Source organism: Sorghum bicolor, chromosome 1 (genome assembly GCF_000003195.3).
Source record: "Sorghum bicolor cultivar BTx623 chromosome 1, Sorghum_bicolor_NCBIv3, whole genome shotgun sequence".
NCBI classification, from domain to species: Eukaryota; Viridiplantae; Streptophyta; class Magnoliopsida; order Poales; family Poaceae; genus Sorghum; species Sorghum bicolor.
This window is the reverse complement of record NC_012870.2, coordinates 68,602,769-68,621,152: the sequence shown is the minus strand read 5'-3', so window position 1 is coordinate 68,621,152 and position 18,384 is coordinate 68,602,769. Positions and strand designations below refer to the sequence as shown.

General features: G+C 42.0%; 2 protein-coding genes and 2 long non-coding RNA genes across 7 annotated transcripts; 2 read left to right on the top strand and 2 right to left on the bottom strand.

Annotated features, from left to right (window-relative positions):
• LOC110431713 lies at window positions 124-1,990 on the bottom strand. The gene is made up of 3 exons (XR_002449157.1): window positions 1,575-1,990; window positions 452-524; window positions 124-342 (listed from the first exon to the last, which is right to left on the bottom strand). It is a non-coding gene; the product is annotated as an uncharacterized LOC110431713 (long non-coding RNA).
• On the top strand, window positions 4,494-5,410 carry LOC110431711 (pathogenesis-related protein 1-like). Its single transcript, XM_021451109.1, has 2 exons — window positions 4,494-4,789; window positions 4,879-5,410. Exons 1-2 carry the CDS (start codon window positions 4,606-4,608, stop codon window positions 5,172-5,174), a joined length of 480 nt encoding a protein of 159 aa, XP_021306784.1. The 5' UTR covers window positions 4,494-4,605; the 3' UTR covers window positions 5,175-5,410.
• On the top strand, window positions 9,297-10,197 carry LOC110431712 (pathogenesis-related protein 1-like). Its single transcript, XM_021451110.1, has 2 exons — window positions 9,297-9,576; window positions 9,647-10,197. Exons 1-2 carry the CDS (start codon window positions 9,393-9,395, stop codon window positions 9,940-9,942), a joined length of 480 nt encoding a protein of 159 aa, XP_021306785.1. The 5' UTR covers window positions 9,297-9,392; the 3' UTR covers window positions 9,943-10,197.
• On the bottom strand, window positions 12,421-15,644 carry LOC110434171. 4 transcript variants are annotated; one of them, XR_002451649.1, is made up of 5 exons: window positions 15,016-15,644; window positions 14,841-14,924; window positions 14,202-14,747; window positions 13,299-13,692; window positions 12,421-12,648 (listed from the first exon to the last, which is right to left on the bottom strand). It is a non-coding gene; the product is annotated as an uncharacterized LOC110434171 (long non-coding RNA). The 4 variants fall into 4 exon arrangements; XR_002451646.1 differs by having other exon boundaries at window positions 12,421-12,639; XR_002451647.1 differs by lacking the exon at window positions 12,421-12,648 and having other exon boundaries at window positions 13,081-13,692; window positions 15,016-15,080; window positions 15,399-15,644.

Sequence of the window (18,384 nt, the reverse complement as noted above, 5' to 3'; positions counted from 1 at the left end):
TTCTCTTTTACAATTCTACTCTACTAGATAGCATGCCCGTGCGTTGCTACGGGATAGCTAACATTTTTTATTTAAAATACATAGATCGCATAACAAGATAATAATATTAGAATCTTCTACTTAAATAACAACTTGAAAATGACATTGTAGGATCGCAATGTTTGTGAAATCAAACACAGTCACGAAGAGCACGACGTTGTAGGCTCACAAACTCTACTTTATAGACCTTTCCGTGATACGGCTAAGATAATGTTTAATATCGACGGGAAGATATCTCGGATATCCATTTCTTTCATGTGCCAGTAAATCCACAAATAAATTCTGCCGCATCTTCGTACCATCCTGTCACACATTCGAGTATATATATGTAAATATTAGTGTGTGTCGCATGGGTAATACTATATTTTGTTAAAAAACTTTTACAAAAACTTAGACAAAGTGTTAGACTCACTGTATAAATATGTGTGGCTTTTGGTCTATTCCATGTAGACATATATTGTAGGATGAGAAATCCACTTAAGTACCTGTAGGAAGATTCATGATCAGCAATATATAGAAATAGTTAAATCATAGGTATTTGTTATTGCAAACGACAGTGATTTTGTGAGCCTACAACGTCGTCGCCCACCTACAGCATCCTTTGCTATATTCAAAAGGAAAGAGCCAAGGTGCTATTTGTTTCCACTTTTTTCGTGATCAATATTTCCACCCGTTGCGATATTCAAAAGAAACTCCAAGTGATTTCAGCCCCCTCCTAGAGGCAACTCCTCAAGCGTGTGGGATTAGCCAACCAAGCTAACAGCACCTAAAAGGAAACCTTCCTGTGATTCAGCCTTGATCACCCCCCTCCCCCACCCCGCGCCCGCCCAGAGCTGGCCATGACGCCGGCCGCGCCCACCCGTAGGTGCCCGCTCAGCCGCCCACAATGTCCACTTTCTAAAAAAAAACTGATGTCCACAATCTGTGCTATGTTGTTAGATTTGCCTTATAGATAACAGTGATAAGTGTCACTCTGCTAACTGAAACCAAGAATTTCGTCTCCTAATGTGCAGCAAGTGAGAATTTTAAAACCCGTAGCAACTCTAGAAGTGCTGCATTTTTTTGACAAGAAGTGTTGCAATAGCTTGATTCCTTATTACTACTGAACCAGGTTATTGTTTTGACTATATTTGACTATTCATACTGAAAGCAAGAGCAAAAAAACAATTAAACAACAGGAGGTGTTTCTCACCTGGAGTCAATGGATGGCATGAATTCAGAAGAGAGTTTAAACACCGACAGAAAAGAGAAAAGCATAAATTTACACACCTCAATGCCACAACCAATTATGATATCAATATAATAATCTGTGTCTTGTATCTAAAAAGGTCGAAGAGAACAAACATGAATAAGTTTTTTCTTAAATTACACTATTTAAGAACAAGGAGATCACACAAGATATTATCTACTGGACTCCAATAGCTATAATTTGCTTCATGGTGCCAGCTCGCATTTGCCAAGAACGTACCTTTGGCACAAACTGAATCAAAAAGCTTAATGAGAGCTTCGATAGCCTGGAATAGAAAGATGCTTACCAAACCGATCAGGTTGTTCGCTTTTTGAGAATCGAAATAAGTTTGCAACACCAGTACTGAATCAATCGTGGAAAGTGGAACAGATGATGGAACAAATAATAGGGGATAGAGATTGGTGAAGGGTCAGAAGCTGATCATCAATGACGAAGCAGCTGCGTTCATCGTTCAGGGGGAGGAGGCCGCCATGGCGATGATTGGGATGAAAACAAAAAGATCCAATCTTGCAAGGCCACACCGATGCCAAGGGCGCAGTTGCTGGCGACAATCAATGACGAAGAAGCAGTCAACTGTGTCCGTCTCAAGCCTTCAGGGGAAGCCGGTATGCTCGGCTCGATCTCTCCAAGCACCGAGAGCGAGGGCGTCGGGCAGGAAAGGAAGATGTTTCGTTGCGGCGGCGCATGATCGAGAGGAATTTCTGCTTTTGCCTAAGGAACGCGATGTCCGTGCATGATTGAGGAGAGATTGTGACCGCGCGAGGGGCTTCCGCCAGCTGTGCACGCGGGATCGGTGGGATGGTCTCCTGATTAGTTGCACGATGGTTGACCATTTTTCTCAAGAAAAGGGAGCGGAAGAGATGGAAAGTTGAGTATTTTTTAGACGATTTCTTTCATGCATGGCCACGTTGGTCACCCGTCCGTGAATTGGGGCAGATTTTATTATTATTTTTGTTTCACCGTGGTCGGACGGCTTTTGGCGGAAAGGCTTCATATGGCAATCGTATAAAAACTGGAACCTGACATATCGATTCTTGATTTGAATTGAATATCGCAAGGGATGTCATGCACGATGTAGAGTGGCCACGGGAACGCAGCAGGCAGGACTATGGGCCCACGTTAGAATGTCGCACCAAAAAGTATCCACGTTTTGTTCTTTTTAGTTGTAGGAGATTTAGATACACATGGCTAGTTACTGGTTGTTGACTAACGACTAGTAAAAAAAATGACTATAAAAGTAACTCACCTATTAACTCTCATATTTAGATACACGAGCTAGTTCTTAGCTAACTAGCAATTACGCCTTGTATCCAAAGTCCAAACAAACCTTTAATAAAGACCCCACCACTCCTTAATTGTCATAGTTGTGTCCTTATATCATATAGCAACTAGTGTCTATAAGAAGCCATAGAAGTCATTTGTAAGGAGTTTTTTTATCGTTGGTAAGGTATCAAAACTATATATAACTTGAGTTTGGTACTGTAGCTATCAAAAGTATTAGTACCTAGGTACCATTTTTTTTACCTCCCATGCATGTTGAGTGGTACATCATGTTACCATTTGAAGAACGGCAAAAGATCTTGCTAGAGCGAGAAGGGGTCACTCAACAAAAAAAAAAGGGTGACAACGATTTGTTTACAAGATGTTTCTTGTAAAAGATCTGTAAAGGGTGAGATAAGAAGAAAAGGGTGACAACACCGTCAGCAAGTGAGGCCTTATTTGGCACAGCTTCATCAACAACTTCATGAGTTGTTGTGAGTTTTTATAGTAAAATCCACCACCTGTTGTATCACCTCGATCGGTCCCTAAACTCATAAATTGATCATTTAGGTCATTAAACTTGTTTGTCTATATCATTCCGGTCTCTAAACTTGTTCAGATGTGTCATCCTGGTTTCTAAACTTAGAAATTACCCATTTAGGTCCTTAAATTTATTCAGTTGTGTCATCTCAGTCCCTAAACTTGGTCTTGAGTCTCACCTGGGTCAAAACAAAGCGATCTAAAAACTCTATATAGAAAAATAATTCATAACGTTTTCATATAAACTTGAATGAAAACAAACTTTATATTAAAGTTGTAGCCTTCAATGTGATCTATAACTTTGTAGTTGAAAAGTTTTTTATTTGAAGTCATTTAGTGTCACAAAATTTAATAAACTTACAAAAAAATGAGACCCTAAATTATTTTAGTTTAAAAACTTTTTAACTACAAAGTTGTAGATCACATTGTTGGCTATAATTTTAATATAAAGTTTATCTTTATTTGAGTTTATATGAAAAAGTTATGAGTTATTTATAGAGTTTTTAGATTCGTTCCGTTTTGAACCAGACGAGACTTAAAAACAAGTTTAGGGACTGGGATGACACAACTAAACAAGTTTGAAGGCCTATATATGAGATTTCCAAGTTTAGGGACCAGAGTGATATAGCCGAACAAGTTTAGGTACCTAAACGATCGTTTTGCGAGTTAGAGACCGGGATGATATACCTAAACAAGTTTAGAGACTGGTGATGGACTTTACTCTTTTCTTTTGTCAAACACCTTTTTTATGCTCCCACGGAAAAGTAGAACTAAAAAACAACTTTTCAAAAAGCTCTCTCATTTTCCCCTCTCAACCATGCATAAAGTTGTTAGTGAAACTATTTTACAAAATGATTTTCTAAAATAGCTCAGCCAAGAAAGTTACTCATAAAGCTATCTAAAGAAACAGCTTCGATAATAAAACTGAGTTGTGTCAAACGGAACTTAAGTCCTCTCATGTCTAAATTCAAAAGATGATGAATTCATGTTAGTCAAGGCATATCGTTCTAGAATGGAAGTTATCCAGCATGCAGACATCCATGCAGTCAAATATCTAGAACTCTGACAGTCATTACATACTACTTGTATATACCAACCAAATGTGACATACATGGCTTGTTTTTAAGACCTAGACCAATTTGTGCAAGCGGAAGGTGGCGGCAAGCCGCCAATTCGGTCAACATATTCCTCGAATATATCCTCGTGTTTTGACAAAGAGTGTGCGACAACGACGTGTGTTTTGGACGCCCGCCTTATTAATAAAGCTCACTCGACCGACGGAGAGCCATCCATTGTGGAAAAGCGCGACGACTCGCCCAGCAACTTTCAGGCCTCACCAGTCACCACCGGACACCAACGGGGCAAAGCGTCACCAACCCCGCGCTCATCGCACTCTATTTAAATCCCTTTTTGCCGCTCGTTCCAGCAACACAAGCAGCAGCTCCACCTACTTGCATCAGCTAATCAAACTAGACCTAGCTAGGCACCGAGCCAAAGCTCATCGCAGACCACCAGCCATGGCTTCCAACAGCTGGACCCTCGAGATCCCGTCGCCGGTGGCCGCGCCGCGCCTGTTCCGCGCCGCCGTGATGGACTGGCACAACCTGGCGCCCAAGGTCGCCTCTCACGTCGTCACAAGCGCCCATCCCGTGGAGGGCGACGGCGGTGTTGGCAGCGTCAGGCAGTTCAACTTCACCTCATGTAAGTGTTGCCCAGACCAACATGATGTTCTCTCGCTTGATCATCGATCAAACAGCTAGCGCCTGACGTGGGATCGATCGCTCTTGCAGTCATGCCATTCAGCTTCATGAAGGAGAAGCTCGAGTCCCTGGACATGGACAAGTGCGAGTGCAAGTCGACGCTCGTCGAGGGAGGCGGCATCGGCGTGGCCGTCGAGACCGCGGCGTCGCACATCAAGGTGGAGCCCGCGGCCGGCGGCGGCAGCGTGGTGAAGGTGGAGTCGACCTACAAGCTGCTGCCGGGTGTGGACGTGAAGGGCGAGGAAGTCAAGGCCAAGGAGGCAGTCACCGCCATCTTCAAGGGTGCCGAGGCCTACCTCGTCGCCAACCCCGACGCCTACAACTAAATCTGTGGATGGGGATGCGATTGCACTTCACGGGTGGTCTTATACATGTTTTGATATATTCAGAGACTGGATTTTTTTTCTTTCATGTTCCTTTTTTCGTACAAAATAAATAAAGCTGCTCTAAGCAGTGTGCGGTGTGTGGACTTGAGATGTTATGAGTGGTATGTAGCATGCTGTCGTTGTGCGATTATGGGTGTTTTCCCCTGCTATTCTAAAAAATTCTTGGTTTTGGTCCATTGTTCTGTATAATATAACTAAACAGCATGCAAAATTTTTAGCAAAAAAATAATTATTCTTTATTTTAGATTTTGACCTCAAGAGGCAAAAAAACACACCAAAAGAACCTCAAGAGGCCCTTATAAAGACAATAAATTCTGCATTACTAAACATAACCATGAAAAGTTTGACCTTTTACATTCCATCATTACAAAGTAATTGACATTTGCATTTTTTGAACCAAACACCCCCTATATATATGTATACTAACCGTGTACCCGTGAATCAGCCCACGGTAAACCGTGTCAGGAGAAACCACGCGTGTTGGTTTGCGACGTTTCCACACCACTCAACTCGTTAAACTTGGTCGTGTTCTTCCTCCCGTGCCGACGAAGGGGGCACCAGCGCCGCTCAACAGCGTACCCATGGGCACCAATGGAGGACAGAGGCACAACTTCGAGGTTGTCTTCAACGCCAGCCACAACATCTTCGGACGCACACCACGCCGCGCTCGTGTGGTCAATGGTGGCACCGTGGCCATGCACGGGGAGGCACGAGAATTCCACTGCACGACAGGTGGAGACCCCCATCTTCTTCCTTCTAATCGTCCTGCTTTAGGATTATATATGTCCAACGTCATGCAGTGTCGTGCTGCGGGTCGTGCCTCCATGGACTTCATGCATAGCCTTCGGCCTAAGGCACGGCCTATGGGCCGGTTTTCGTGTCGTGTCGGCCCGTCAAGCATGGCGTTTTTCTCGTATTGTGCCAGCCCACGACCCGTTTAGCCGAAAACAGTTCATTTTCATTAACATTTTCACTAAGTGCTAAAACACTTTATCATTTTCACCAATTGTTCATCATTTTCTCCAATATAACAATTAACGGCACATATATATATAAGTCACAACTACACAACAGTTTATTTTCACCGAGCCGCTACCGGGCCAACCGTTGGATAAAGCCATGCTTGGGCCATGTCGCGTGCATAGGTGGTGGCCTAGGCAGGGTCCCTCGGGCCGTGCCAAATCGTCAGGCCATGGGCCGGGCCACCGGGCCATGGGCTGCATGGCCATATATAAAGTTAGGATCTCCAGAGCGCACGGACGGCTCGAGGCGAGCGCGACGAGCGGACAGGTCCGTGGAGAGTAAGTTAACAATGAGCAACGTGGTGTTGCAAGTGGGCGATTGGGGAAGATCAGGAGGGAAACCGCTGGTACCTGTGGGTTAGAAACTGTTGTAGATAAATCCTACGGGCTAGGCTAGGTTTTACCAAAAACTGGATAAACTGGACTATAAATAGGGCGGATGGAAAACTATTTGGGTATACAATGACTTTCTTGAAAGAAGAAGGGACAGAAAATGGGTATACAATGGTTTTATGTGTGGGAAGAATAGGGGCATTTTGTTTTCGAATTCTATGCAAGTTTGACCGATAATTTTGCTCATTTCTAATAGATATTTTGATTTTTTCGATACATTTTCAGTAGATATTGGTAGAGTGTTTAAAATTATTATGGAAAATATGAAAGCTCCAAGAGCTATAGCGTTCACTAGAGAGCTGGGAGAAGAAGACATTTAAGGGCTTGTTTGTTTGAGCGGTATCTTTTGTACTTTTGACATAAAAGCTGATTTTGTGGCTTCTGACTGTTGTATTTTCATTATTGAATTTTGTAATATTTTTTTAGCTTCCAGAACAAATCATAAGCCACGAAATCTCTTCACAGCAGCTTTTAGTTCATTTTCTGAGTTTAGACAAAAGTGATGCTCAACGGCGGCCTCAAACGGCTAAACCCTTATCAACCGAGCTTGCATTTCTTTTTAAGAAATGACAGGTCACGTAAGGAGAAGCCTGACTGTACTATATAAAAGGTAGCTCTCTTGTCTGTCCATTTTCTTTTAAAAAAGAAAGAAAATGTAGATTTTTGCAAATTTAAGTTACAAAAGAATACAACAATGACATTAGATTTATCAGTCATGATACAGGATTTTTCTCTCACAACAAATCAGTGAACAGTACTTTTCAGTGTATTTTCAGCGAAATGAAAAGCCTAAACTAGGTTTGCCACAAGCCTTCTTTTTTAGAGTCAATTCATCTTTCCGTGCAAAGCCCTTCTATTTTGTTATTTGTAGACATCCTAAAAATAGTACACTAGAACTACCATCGTTCTCTTTTACAATTCTACTCTATTTGGATACACTAGTTATTAGTTGGGGCTAAAAATTAGTCTAAATTAGTTTATAGTTGGCTAGCTATTTGCCTAACGACTAGCTGAAAACTTGGCTAATTAAAAAATTAGCACATATATTCCTATTTAGATACACGGGAGCTAATTCTTAGCTAACTACCAATTACCCCTTGCATCCAAAGTCCAAATGGACCTTCAATAAGGATGCCCACCATTCCTTAATTGTCATAGTTGTGTCCTTATATCATAACAAGTGCCTATAAGAAGCCATAGAAGGCATTTGTAAGGAGTTTTTTTTTATTATCCTTGGTAAGTTATCAAAACTATATAACTTGAGTTTGGTACTGTAGGTGTCAAAACTATTAGTCCTAAAGGTACCGTGGTTTACCTCTCATGCATGTTGAGTGGTACATCATGTTACCATTTCGACAACGGTAAAAGATCTCGCTAGAGCAAGAAGGAGTCACTTAAAAAAAGGGTAGTTTTTTTATAAATTAAACAAGATGTTTCTCATAAAAGATCCATAAGGGATGAGATAAGAAGAAAAAGGTGGCATCACTGTCAGCAAGTGTGGGGGGATAGACCCCTATACCCTTATGGCTAGACTTGGGCCAGGAGGCTTGGCCCATTACGAGACGAGTTCAAGGCTTGATCCGACAGCATGGGGTTTCGCGCAAGGAAGCAAGATGTGGAGATCAAGCAGGATTCTAGTCGGTTAGAATAGGAATTGATATCGAACTATCTATGACAATTGTAACCGACTAGGATTAGTTTCCAGATCTGTAACCCTGCCCTCCAGACTATATAAGGAGGGGCAAGGGACCCCCCTAGGACAGGATATTCTCTCAACACAAATCAATACAACCAGACGCAGGACGTAGGTATTACGCCAACTCGGCGGCCGAACCTGGATAAAAAGCTTGTCCGAGTCTTGCGTCACCGTCGAGTTCGTAGTTTGCGCACCGTCTACCAATAAACTACTACCGTGGGTATACCCCAAGGTAGACTGCCGACCAGCTTTCGTCGACAGCAAGTGAGGCTCTATGTGACACGGTTTAACCAACAACTTCATGAGCTGTTGTGAGTTGTTGTTGTTTTTTGTCAAACACCTTTTTTATGCTCTCACAGAAAAATAGAGCTAAAAATAACTTTTCAAAGCGCTCTTTCATTTCTCTCTCTCAACCATACATAAAGTTGTTAGTGAAGCTATTTTATAAAATAACTTTTTAATACCGAGAAAGTTGCACGTAGAGCTATTTAAAAAAAGCAGTTTCAAAAATAAAGTTGAGTTATGTCAAACAAAATTTAAGTCTTCTCATGTCTAAATTCAAAAGATGATGTATTCATGTTAGTCAAGGGCCTCATATCGTTCTAGAATGGAAGTTATCCTAGCATGCAGACATGCAGTCAAATATCTAGAACTCTGACAGTCATTACATACTACTTTTATATACCAAAGACCAAATTGTGCAAGCGGAAGGTGGCGCCAATTCCGTCAACATACTCCTCGAATATATCCTCGTGTTTTGACAAAGACCGTGCAAGACGTGTGTTTCGACGCCCGCCTTACTAAAAGCTCACTCGACCGACAGAGCCATCCATTGTGGAAAAGCCCGACGACTCGCCCAGCAACTTGAGGCCCTCACCAGTCACCACCGGACACCAACCGGGCAAAGCGTCACCAACCCCGCGCTCACCGCACTCTATTTAAATACCTTGTTGCCGCTCGTTCCAGCAACACAAGCAGCAGCTCCAGCTACTAGTATCAAACTAGGCCTAGGCACCGAGCCAAAGCTCATCCCAGACCACCACCAGCATGGCTTCCAACAGCTGGACCCTAGAGATCCCGTCGCCGGTGGCCGCGCCGCGCCTGTTCCGCGCCGCCGTGATGGACTGGCACAACCTGGCGCCCAAGGTCGCCTCTCACGTCGTCACAAGCGCCCATCCCGTGGAGGGCGACGGCGGTGTTGGCAGCGTCAGGCAGTTCAACTTCACCTCATGTAAGTGTTGCCCAGACCAACATGATGATCAAACAGCAAGCGCCTGATGTGGGATCGATCGCTCTTGCAGTCATGCCGTTCAGCTTCATGAAGGAGAAGCTCGAGTCCCTGGACGTGGACAAATGCGAGTGCAAGTCGACGCTCGTCGAGGGTGGCGGCATCGGCGTGGCCGTCGAGACCGCGGCGTCGCACATCAAGGTGGAGCCCGCGGCCGGCGGCGGCAGCGTGGTGAAGGTGGAGTCGACCTACAAGCTGCTGCCGGGTGTGGACGTGAAGGGCGAGGAAGTCAAGGCCAAGGAGGCAGTCACCGCCATTTTCAAGGGTGCCGAGGCCTACCTCGTCGCCAACCCCGACGCCTACAACTAAATACTATGTGGATTGGGATGCGATTCCACTTCACGGGCGGCTTATACATGTTTTGATATATACCGAGATTGGGTTTTCTTTCATGTTCCTTTTTTTCATACAAAATAAATAAAGCTGCTCTAAACTGTGTGTCGTGTATGGACTTGATCGTTGTGTGTGTGACTATGTATACCCTCATGGTTTTGTGTGGGAAAAAAAGGGCATTCTGTTTTGGAATCTTATGCACTGAATAAAGAATTTTGCACATTTTGAATAGGATATTGGGAGACTGTTCTAGTGAATATGTCATTATTGAAAATTGAAATTATTTTTCCGAAAATATGAAAGCTCCAGGAGCTATAGCATTCCTAGAGAGGTGGGAGAAGCTGACATCTAAGGGCTTGTTTGTTTGAGTGGTACCTTTTGTGCTCTTGAAATAAAAGTTGGTTTTGTGGATCTTGATTGTTGGTTTTTTGCTATTGACTTATGTAATAAATTTTAGCTTCTGGACAAATCAAAAGCCGCGAAATCTCTTCTCTACAGCTTTTAGTTCAGTTTATGAGTTTAGGCCTTGTTTAGTTCACCGTGAAAACCAAAAAGTTTTCAAGATTTCCCGTCACATCGAATCTTGTGTCACATGCATAAAACATTAAATATAGACGAAAACAAAAACTAATTACACAGTTTAGCTGTAAATCATGAGACGAATCTTTTGATCCTAGTTAGTCTATAATTAGATAATATTTGTCACAAACAAACGAAAGTGCTACAGTACCGAAAACTTTTCACTTTTCCGAACTAAACAAGGCCTTAGACAAAAGTGATGCTCAACGGCAGCCTCAAACAGTCAAACCCTTATCTACCGAGCTTGCATTTTTTTAAGAAATGGCAGGAGCTTTGCTCAATCATGTAAGGAGAAGCCTGCCTATACTATATAATATAGGTACTCTCTCTCTCTCTCCCTAAATGTTTGTTGCCATGATTTATGTGCCAATAACTTTGACTCGATTTATAGAAAATATGTGCAATATTTTTATCTCTAAATAAATTTATTAAAAAACTAAATTTAAATATCTATCTAATGATACTAATATGTATCATAAATATTGATATTTTTAATATATATTTAGTTAAAGTTATTTTTCGAAAAACGAAAGCGGCAGACATTTAGAGACAGAGGGAGCCGTCCTCTTGTCCGAGTTGTGCGACACCAGAAAATGTGAAATTGGTTGTAAGTATACTGGGCTGTGTCCTACAACAAAGAAATGAATATTCCACAGCAAAGAGAAAATATTTCAGTGTCTCATAGCCAATCTCACAAAGTTATAGTATCCCACAGCAAAAATTTCATATAACAATGACACTAGACTAAGCTAGCTTCACCACAAGCCTTCTTCCTCAGGGCCATTTCCTCTTGCCGTACAAAGCCCCTCTGTTTTGTTATTTCTAGACATTCCAGGAATCGTACATGAGGATTACTATCATTGTTCCTTCTATAGTTCTACTCCTTGTTTTTTTAGTCATGTTCAGATACACATGGCTAATTACTAGTTGAGGTTGAGGTACAAAAAAGCATAAATTAGTTATAGTTGGCTAATAACTAGTTGAAGACTTAGCTAAAAAAATTTGTTCTCCTATTTAGAAACACTAGAGCTAATTTTTAGCTAACATATCCAAAGAGGATAAACTTCAAGCTTAGAGCGATGTGTGAGACAGCAAGCTAATAAGGCCGACCCGGTAGTAATAGAAAATAATAGGGCAGGATGGCTAATCCGAGAATGAAAAGAAAAGGCGTGACACCTGCTTTTTTCTATTGAAAAGTTAAAATGCGGTAACACTTTCGTTAAATAAAATGCAGTAATATTTAACTGTGTATGTTTGTTATTTTCTCCCTTTGTTACTATATACCAACCCAAAGTGCGAAACAAATGGCTTGCTTTTGCGACCTAGACCAATTTGTCAAAGGGGGCGCCAATTTCGTCAACACATTCATCGAATCCTCGTGAGCGTGCAACAACCCTTTCTGACGTGTGTTTGACTGTTTTCGACGCCGGCCTTATTTCTCACCCGACCGACAGAGCCATCTGTTGACCGTTGTGGAAAAGCCCGACGACTCGCCCAGCGACTTAGGCCTTGTTTTAGTTGGGGGAAATGAAAAATTTTCCGCTACCGTAGCACTTTCGTTTGTTTGTGGTAAATATTGTCCAATTATAGACTAATTAGACTCAAAAGATTCTCACAATTTTCAGACAGACTGTGTAATTAGTTTTTGTTTTTGACTATATTTAATGCTTTATGCATGTGCCGCAAGATTCGATGTGATGAGAAATCTTAAGGCCTTGTTTAGTTCACCCTGAAAACCAAAAAGTTTTCAAGATTCCCGTCACATCGAATCTTGTGGCATATGCATGAAACATTAAATATAGACGAAAACAAAAACTAATTACACAGTTTAGCTGTAAATCACAAGACGAATCTTTTGATCCTAGTTAGTCCATGATTGGATAATATTTGTCACAAACAAACGAAAGTGTTACAATACCGAAAAGTTTTCACTTTTCGGAACTAAACAAGGCCTAAAACAAGAGTTTTTAGTTTTGGGTTGAACTAAACAAGGCCTCGCCAGTCAGCAGGCACCACCGGCGCACACCAACGGGGAAGCGTCACCAATCCCGCCTTCCGCGTTCAGCATCCTTCCTCTGTCCGGGAAGCTTCACTCTTAAGAAGCTTAAAATTCAGGTCAGTCAATTTTTTTTAAAAAAAATAACTAACTTTATAAAAAAACATCAATATCTATAATATAAAATAAATATCTTATAAACATATATTCTATAATAAAATCTAATGGTATTAATTTGATACTATAAATCTTAGTGTTTTTTTCTAAAAATTCAAAAAAAATAAAAGTTTGACTTAAGATAACTCTAAAAATTGAAGCTTCCAGAAACAGAGAGAGTATTTATTGTTGACGCTCGTTCCAGCCAGCCAGCAACACAAGCTAGCAGCAGCTCCAGGTACTTGCAGTATCCTATTTGTTTATTAATACTACAATGTTTATAGGTCCTGCTACATTGTCCGTGCTAACGCTACGGTGATATTTAGAAAACAATTAATTATAAAACTAAAATAAACCATAAAACTAAATAATAAATCAAGTGATGAAAGAAACCAAAGATCACAAACAGATGACATTGACATTGTGGTATCTACAGTTTAGAAAAAATTCTGAAGGTCAGCACATGAATAATACAGGCACAATCATGTGTTGGTATCCATAGAGCTCATAATGGTAAAACCAGATGGTAAAGGCATAGCAATTAAGTTTATGCAACAGTTATATCTAACAACAATAGAAGAATGATGAGCCAGTAAGTCACCTGCAGTTCTAACAAGGGAGGTGGCATTCAGACCAACAATTGCAGCACCAGCACATGAACTAAACTTGCTTACATCCCAAATTTGGAAGGGTATCCGTCCAAAGGATACCTCATCTCCAGCGTCTTGCTCTTCAAACTTATCTTTCCACAAGCATGCTTTTACTCTTCGAATGTTTTCTTAAGAATGCTCCGTAAGCAACCAAGAAATTAGTTATTATCATTGAACTTGCAGTAAAGACCTGGCCACCACCGGTGACTGAGCATCAAGCTTTATGTTTGTTATATAGCGATAGAGGTGAGAGTTTCACACAATTCTGAAGGTCAGCACCATCAAAACGTGCGATAACACCAGGAAAGTTCATCTGAGCCAATCTTCCCAAGCGTTCTCCTTCCTCTATCGAAAGTTGAATATCAGTATCTTTGCAGGATATATACTCTAAAATAATCAAATTCAAGGACTACAACTATAACTATTGAGAAAAAAATTAAGGAAATACACATATTTGCTAACGATTAGAGATAGACAACATAGTCAATAAAAGTAGAAAGCATCCAAGCAGAGCATCTTCTGTTTGTGCTACACTGCATTAATGTAAGTGAGACCAATTTCTCAGGGAACAAAAAAAAAACTATCGTGGCATTTTACACCTGCCACCTAGAGACTGAAACTACAATCTGGAACGTACTAAAATCTCACATATTTACAAAACATCTTTGAAGTATTTAGCCACGTGAACAAATTATGAAAGTTTTTCACCCTGAGAATAATATAGCAAAACTAAAAAAACACCTGATTATTCTGAAAAGTAAGAATGTCATACCAAAAATAGCACCGATAATCATAAAATTTTCTCAGAAAGCTATATGTACGGAGGTCTAGATGTTTGGGATCATATGAGCGACCTGCTTGTGCAGTAGATCGCCAGCGAGTGAGTAGACCAGTAGCCACTTAGCGTCCGTGCTGACCGCTACTGACACCACCTCATCCCTCTCTGCATCGTCCTCCCCAGCATATATGTTGAAAAGATGACATCAGCAGCACAACACATACACGCATGGTCAGATTTTGTTGCCAGAACACGAACCCTTATGCGTGGAAAATCAACCCATACACACACAAAACAAAATCAAGGGGCAAATGAGATAAAGGGGATATTTTTAAGTGACCTACCAACACCAAGCAAGTTCAGGGAGAAAAAAATAGAGCAGAGCACAGAATCTGCCTTGGACGCATTATTCACACAATTGCTAAGTTCATGGTGAAACCCATGTCTATTCCTAGATCCAACTGTACTACCACACAGCTCATGGCTCAATCCATCCTTAGTCACGAGAATAAAGATCACAGACGAAGAACTTTACATAGATGGCCATTATTCTATTCCCAGATCCAACTGTACTACCACACAGCTCATGATTCAATCCATCTCGGTCATGAGAATCAGATGACTGGCGAAGAAATTTACACAAAAATGCAATTATGAGCTTAAAAGGATGTGATTATCAGGAGAAAGCATGGAATGCTGCAAAATGTCATAGTACCTCATTTGCAAGCTTCTCAAGACGTAGAGGGCTATTTAAACCATCTTCAGGAATATCATCAAAAGCGATAGTAATGGAAGACTCCTGTTGGTTAAGAAACAAAATTAATATTATTACTCCTACACACAGAGGAACACCTTTAAATTACCAGCAGCATTAGATCACATGAGTGTACCTTTTATATAAGCGATAAACTACATCTTGACCAAGCGAAGCAGATCCAGCGTCTACCTTATTTGGCTATCACACGTGTTCCAAATTGGATTAGAATGAAAAAAGAAAGCTAGAATTATCAGTCCCGGTGAGCATGAACATGTTTTCAATCAACATATTATGAATATAAAGGAACTTGCGAGTCTTTCCTATGTATATAATGTATGATTGAATGAAACGGGATTGCACATCAAATCCAAAGAAATCGAGCAGGAGAACTCCTTGGGCACCGAGGAGCTGTCGTCACTGTAGCTCCAGGAGAGCAGCCGCCGCCTGTTCCCCGCATACAGCCAAACACGCAACGGCTTTGTGTTGCCGGGGTCAAAAAGGGAGAAGAGGCAGTACCGGAGGGCGACGACGCCGCCGATGAGGGGGAGGTCGACTCCTCCTCTTGGCTCAGGATTTGCTCCCTCCAGTACTCGATTTCAAAGCGGCAAGAAGCGGTATCAGAGATGCCGATTTGGAGGAGGAGGGATCAGAGCGTGGAGGGATCCGGCGGCTGGCCGAGTTTGAAGTGGCGCAGGGCGGCGAGGAGGCCGCAGGCCTGTGTCTCCGTCCTGGCCCTACGCCCCTGCAGGCCTGCACAGAAGCGCCACCACCGCCTGGCTCGCCTGCTCAGTGCCGGTATACCTGGGCAACGGGCCGGCCCGGCCCGGCCCGGCACGTTGCCTAACGGGCCGAGGGGGCCCGTCGTGCCCTGCGGGCCGTGCCTTACCGGCCTGCGGGCCTGACCTCCGGTCCAGGCACGGGCCCGTGGGCCTTTTTGCGTACCGGGCGGGCCCGTCAGGCCGGACCAGACCATAGCCCGTTGAACAATAATATATCAATAAACACAGATTTAAAAGCATATTTCAAACACATTCATCAATTCATCACTTCATCAGTATAAAGAACACATTCAAATACATATGACAGACGTAGAGAATAAATTTAGATATCAAAATGAGTTATTTTATACAATGTTGTTATTTGGCGGGTCGGGCCGTGCCGGCCCGCGGGCCTAAAGTGCGGCCCAAGCACGGCCTGCAGCCCCGTGCCGTGCCAGTCCAGGCCCAATGACCTTCGGGCCGGGCCGGGCTAGGGCCGGGCCAAAATGACGGGCTTCGAGCCGTGCTCACGGGCTCGGGCTGCATGCCCAGGTATAAGTGCCGGTCCTAAAATTTTCAAGGGCCTCTGGCGAATCCAATCCTATATCTTAAGTCTTGTTTAGTTCCTAAAAAATTTTAAAATTTCTCGTCACATCGAATCTTACGACATATGCATGGAGTATTAAATTTAGACAAAAACAAAAACTAATTACACAATTTGTCTGTAAATCGCGAGATTAATCTTTTAACCTTAATTAGTCTATGATTGGATAATATTTGCCACAAACAAACGAAAGTGCTACAGTACCCAAAATCCAAAATTTTTGCCAACTAAACAAGGCCTTATAATAATATAAGTTAATTTTATTCATAAAGAGAAAGCAAATATAATCCTATATAGATAAATTGTTCTTCTTGTCTTTTTCATTTTCTATTCACAGTTATTAGGTAGCATTCAACTTCTAACACCTGATCTAAATTACAAGAAAAATATGACTATACGAGTACAAAGAACTAGACAAAAATTGAACAAGAACAAAACCTAGTGCCTAGACAATTAGGACATAAACTAATTCAGAATCAAAACCAAGATTCACAAATCACAGATAATAAAAGGTAGAAAGAAATAACCAAGATCACATGTTGTAGTCCTCGTCGAGCCCTGCCAACTAGCTAGTTGCCACTATCGTTTGGATTTTGAAAGACTAGAACTTGGGTGCATAGGTTTTGGTATTATCCACTCCAAGTGGTGATTGCGTGGTGAACTAGTGATCGTATCGCTGATACCGCTGCGTCTCTCCTCGTGGTCTCGTTGTCTCACCGAAAGTCCAAAAGTTACGACTCATGATCGCTATGTGTGGCAGCGTGTGTACGAGCATTAGTGGCTCGGCTCCTTAGCTCACAATATTTTTAGTGATAGGTCGCTGCACTATATATATATATGCATGTACTAATAAACAAAGACTATAGCTAAAGAGTATGTGATATTATATACTTAGGTTTGGGCCCTCATCCCGCGAGGGGCCTCGGCCATCGCACCTCCTTCCCTCCCCTTAGGGTCGGCACTGCGCCTGCCTGCCGCCACAGTCGCTGCCGCCTTACCATGTGGGCCCAGCGCGTGCATCGAGAGGGGGGAGGAGCGGTGCTACGTCGGGACCCAAGGAGGAGCGACGACGGCATGGGCGAGCGCTAGGCGTGCGGGAGGAGGAGAAGCCCCCGCAGCGGGACGTGTGGCCGGCGGGATGCACGCTGGTGGCGGCAATGCAAGCGCGAGTCGCGGCGCTGAACAACGACACGAAGAGGGAGGAGAGGTTTTTGGCTCGCTCGCTAGGGGTGCCAGCGGTCGGGCGTGAGTTAGGCCTTATTTAGTTAGTATTTCGTTTGGATTTGATAAATATTGTTCAATTATAAACTAATTAGACTTAAAAGATTCATCTAGAGAATTATAGGCAAACTGTGAAATTAGTTTTTGTTTTTGTCTATATTTAATGCTATATACATATGCTGTAAGATTCGACATGACGAAGAATTTTGAAAATTTTTAGGTATTTTTTGGGACTAGACAAGGCCTTACACTTATGTGCCTCACACAATGGGATGTCTGTCGTGTAGTTGTAGATATTATAGTTATGTATACATGTGTGAGTGTGGTGTTTATGTGGAGGTAGCGTGCTTTATAAGATATTACAGCTATATCTAGACCAGAAAAAAATCTTGACACGGAGGAAATCGAACCATGACTACGGGGCGCTAGCGTGGAATGCGGAAGGGTTGAGACCAGCTAGGCCTCGTTTAGTTCGTAAAAATTTTTAGGTTTTGTTAGTGTAGCATTTTTTTATTTGGTAATTATTCTTTAACTATAGACTAATTAGGTTTAAAAAATTGTCTCGTAAATTACAAACAAATTATGCAATTAGTTATTTTTTTATTTATATTTAATACTTCATTCATGCATCCAAAGATTTAATGTGACGAGAAATCTTAAAAAAAATTAAGAACTAAACAAGACCTTAGATTTGAGCAAGGAGAGTGAAAAGTTACAAAATGTGTATTTTTTATACTATATTTAGAAGAGAAGAGGCAAGAAATAAACTCGCTATCATCGAGCAAATCACCATACTCGTACGATTTCCCATTAAATCTGTGTTTGTCTCTCTCCTCTTTGCATGTTTATGTTCTCTTTTTTTACTCTATCTTTGTGTGCATGTCATTGGTGTTTTGATGCAATCCATTGCGGACGCTCT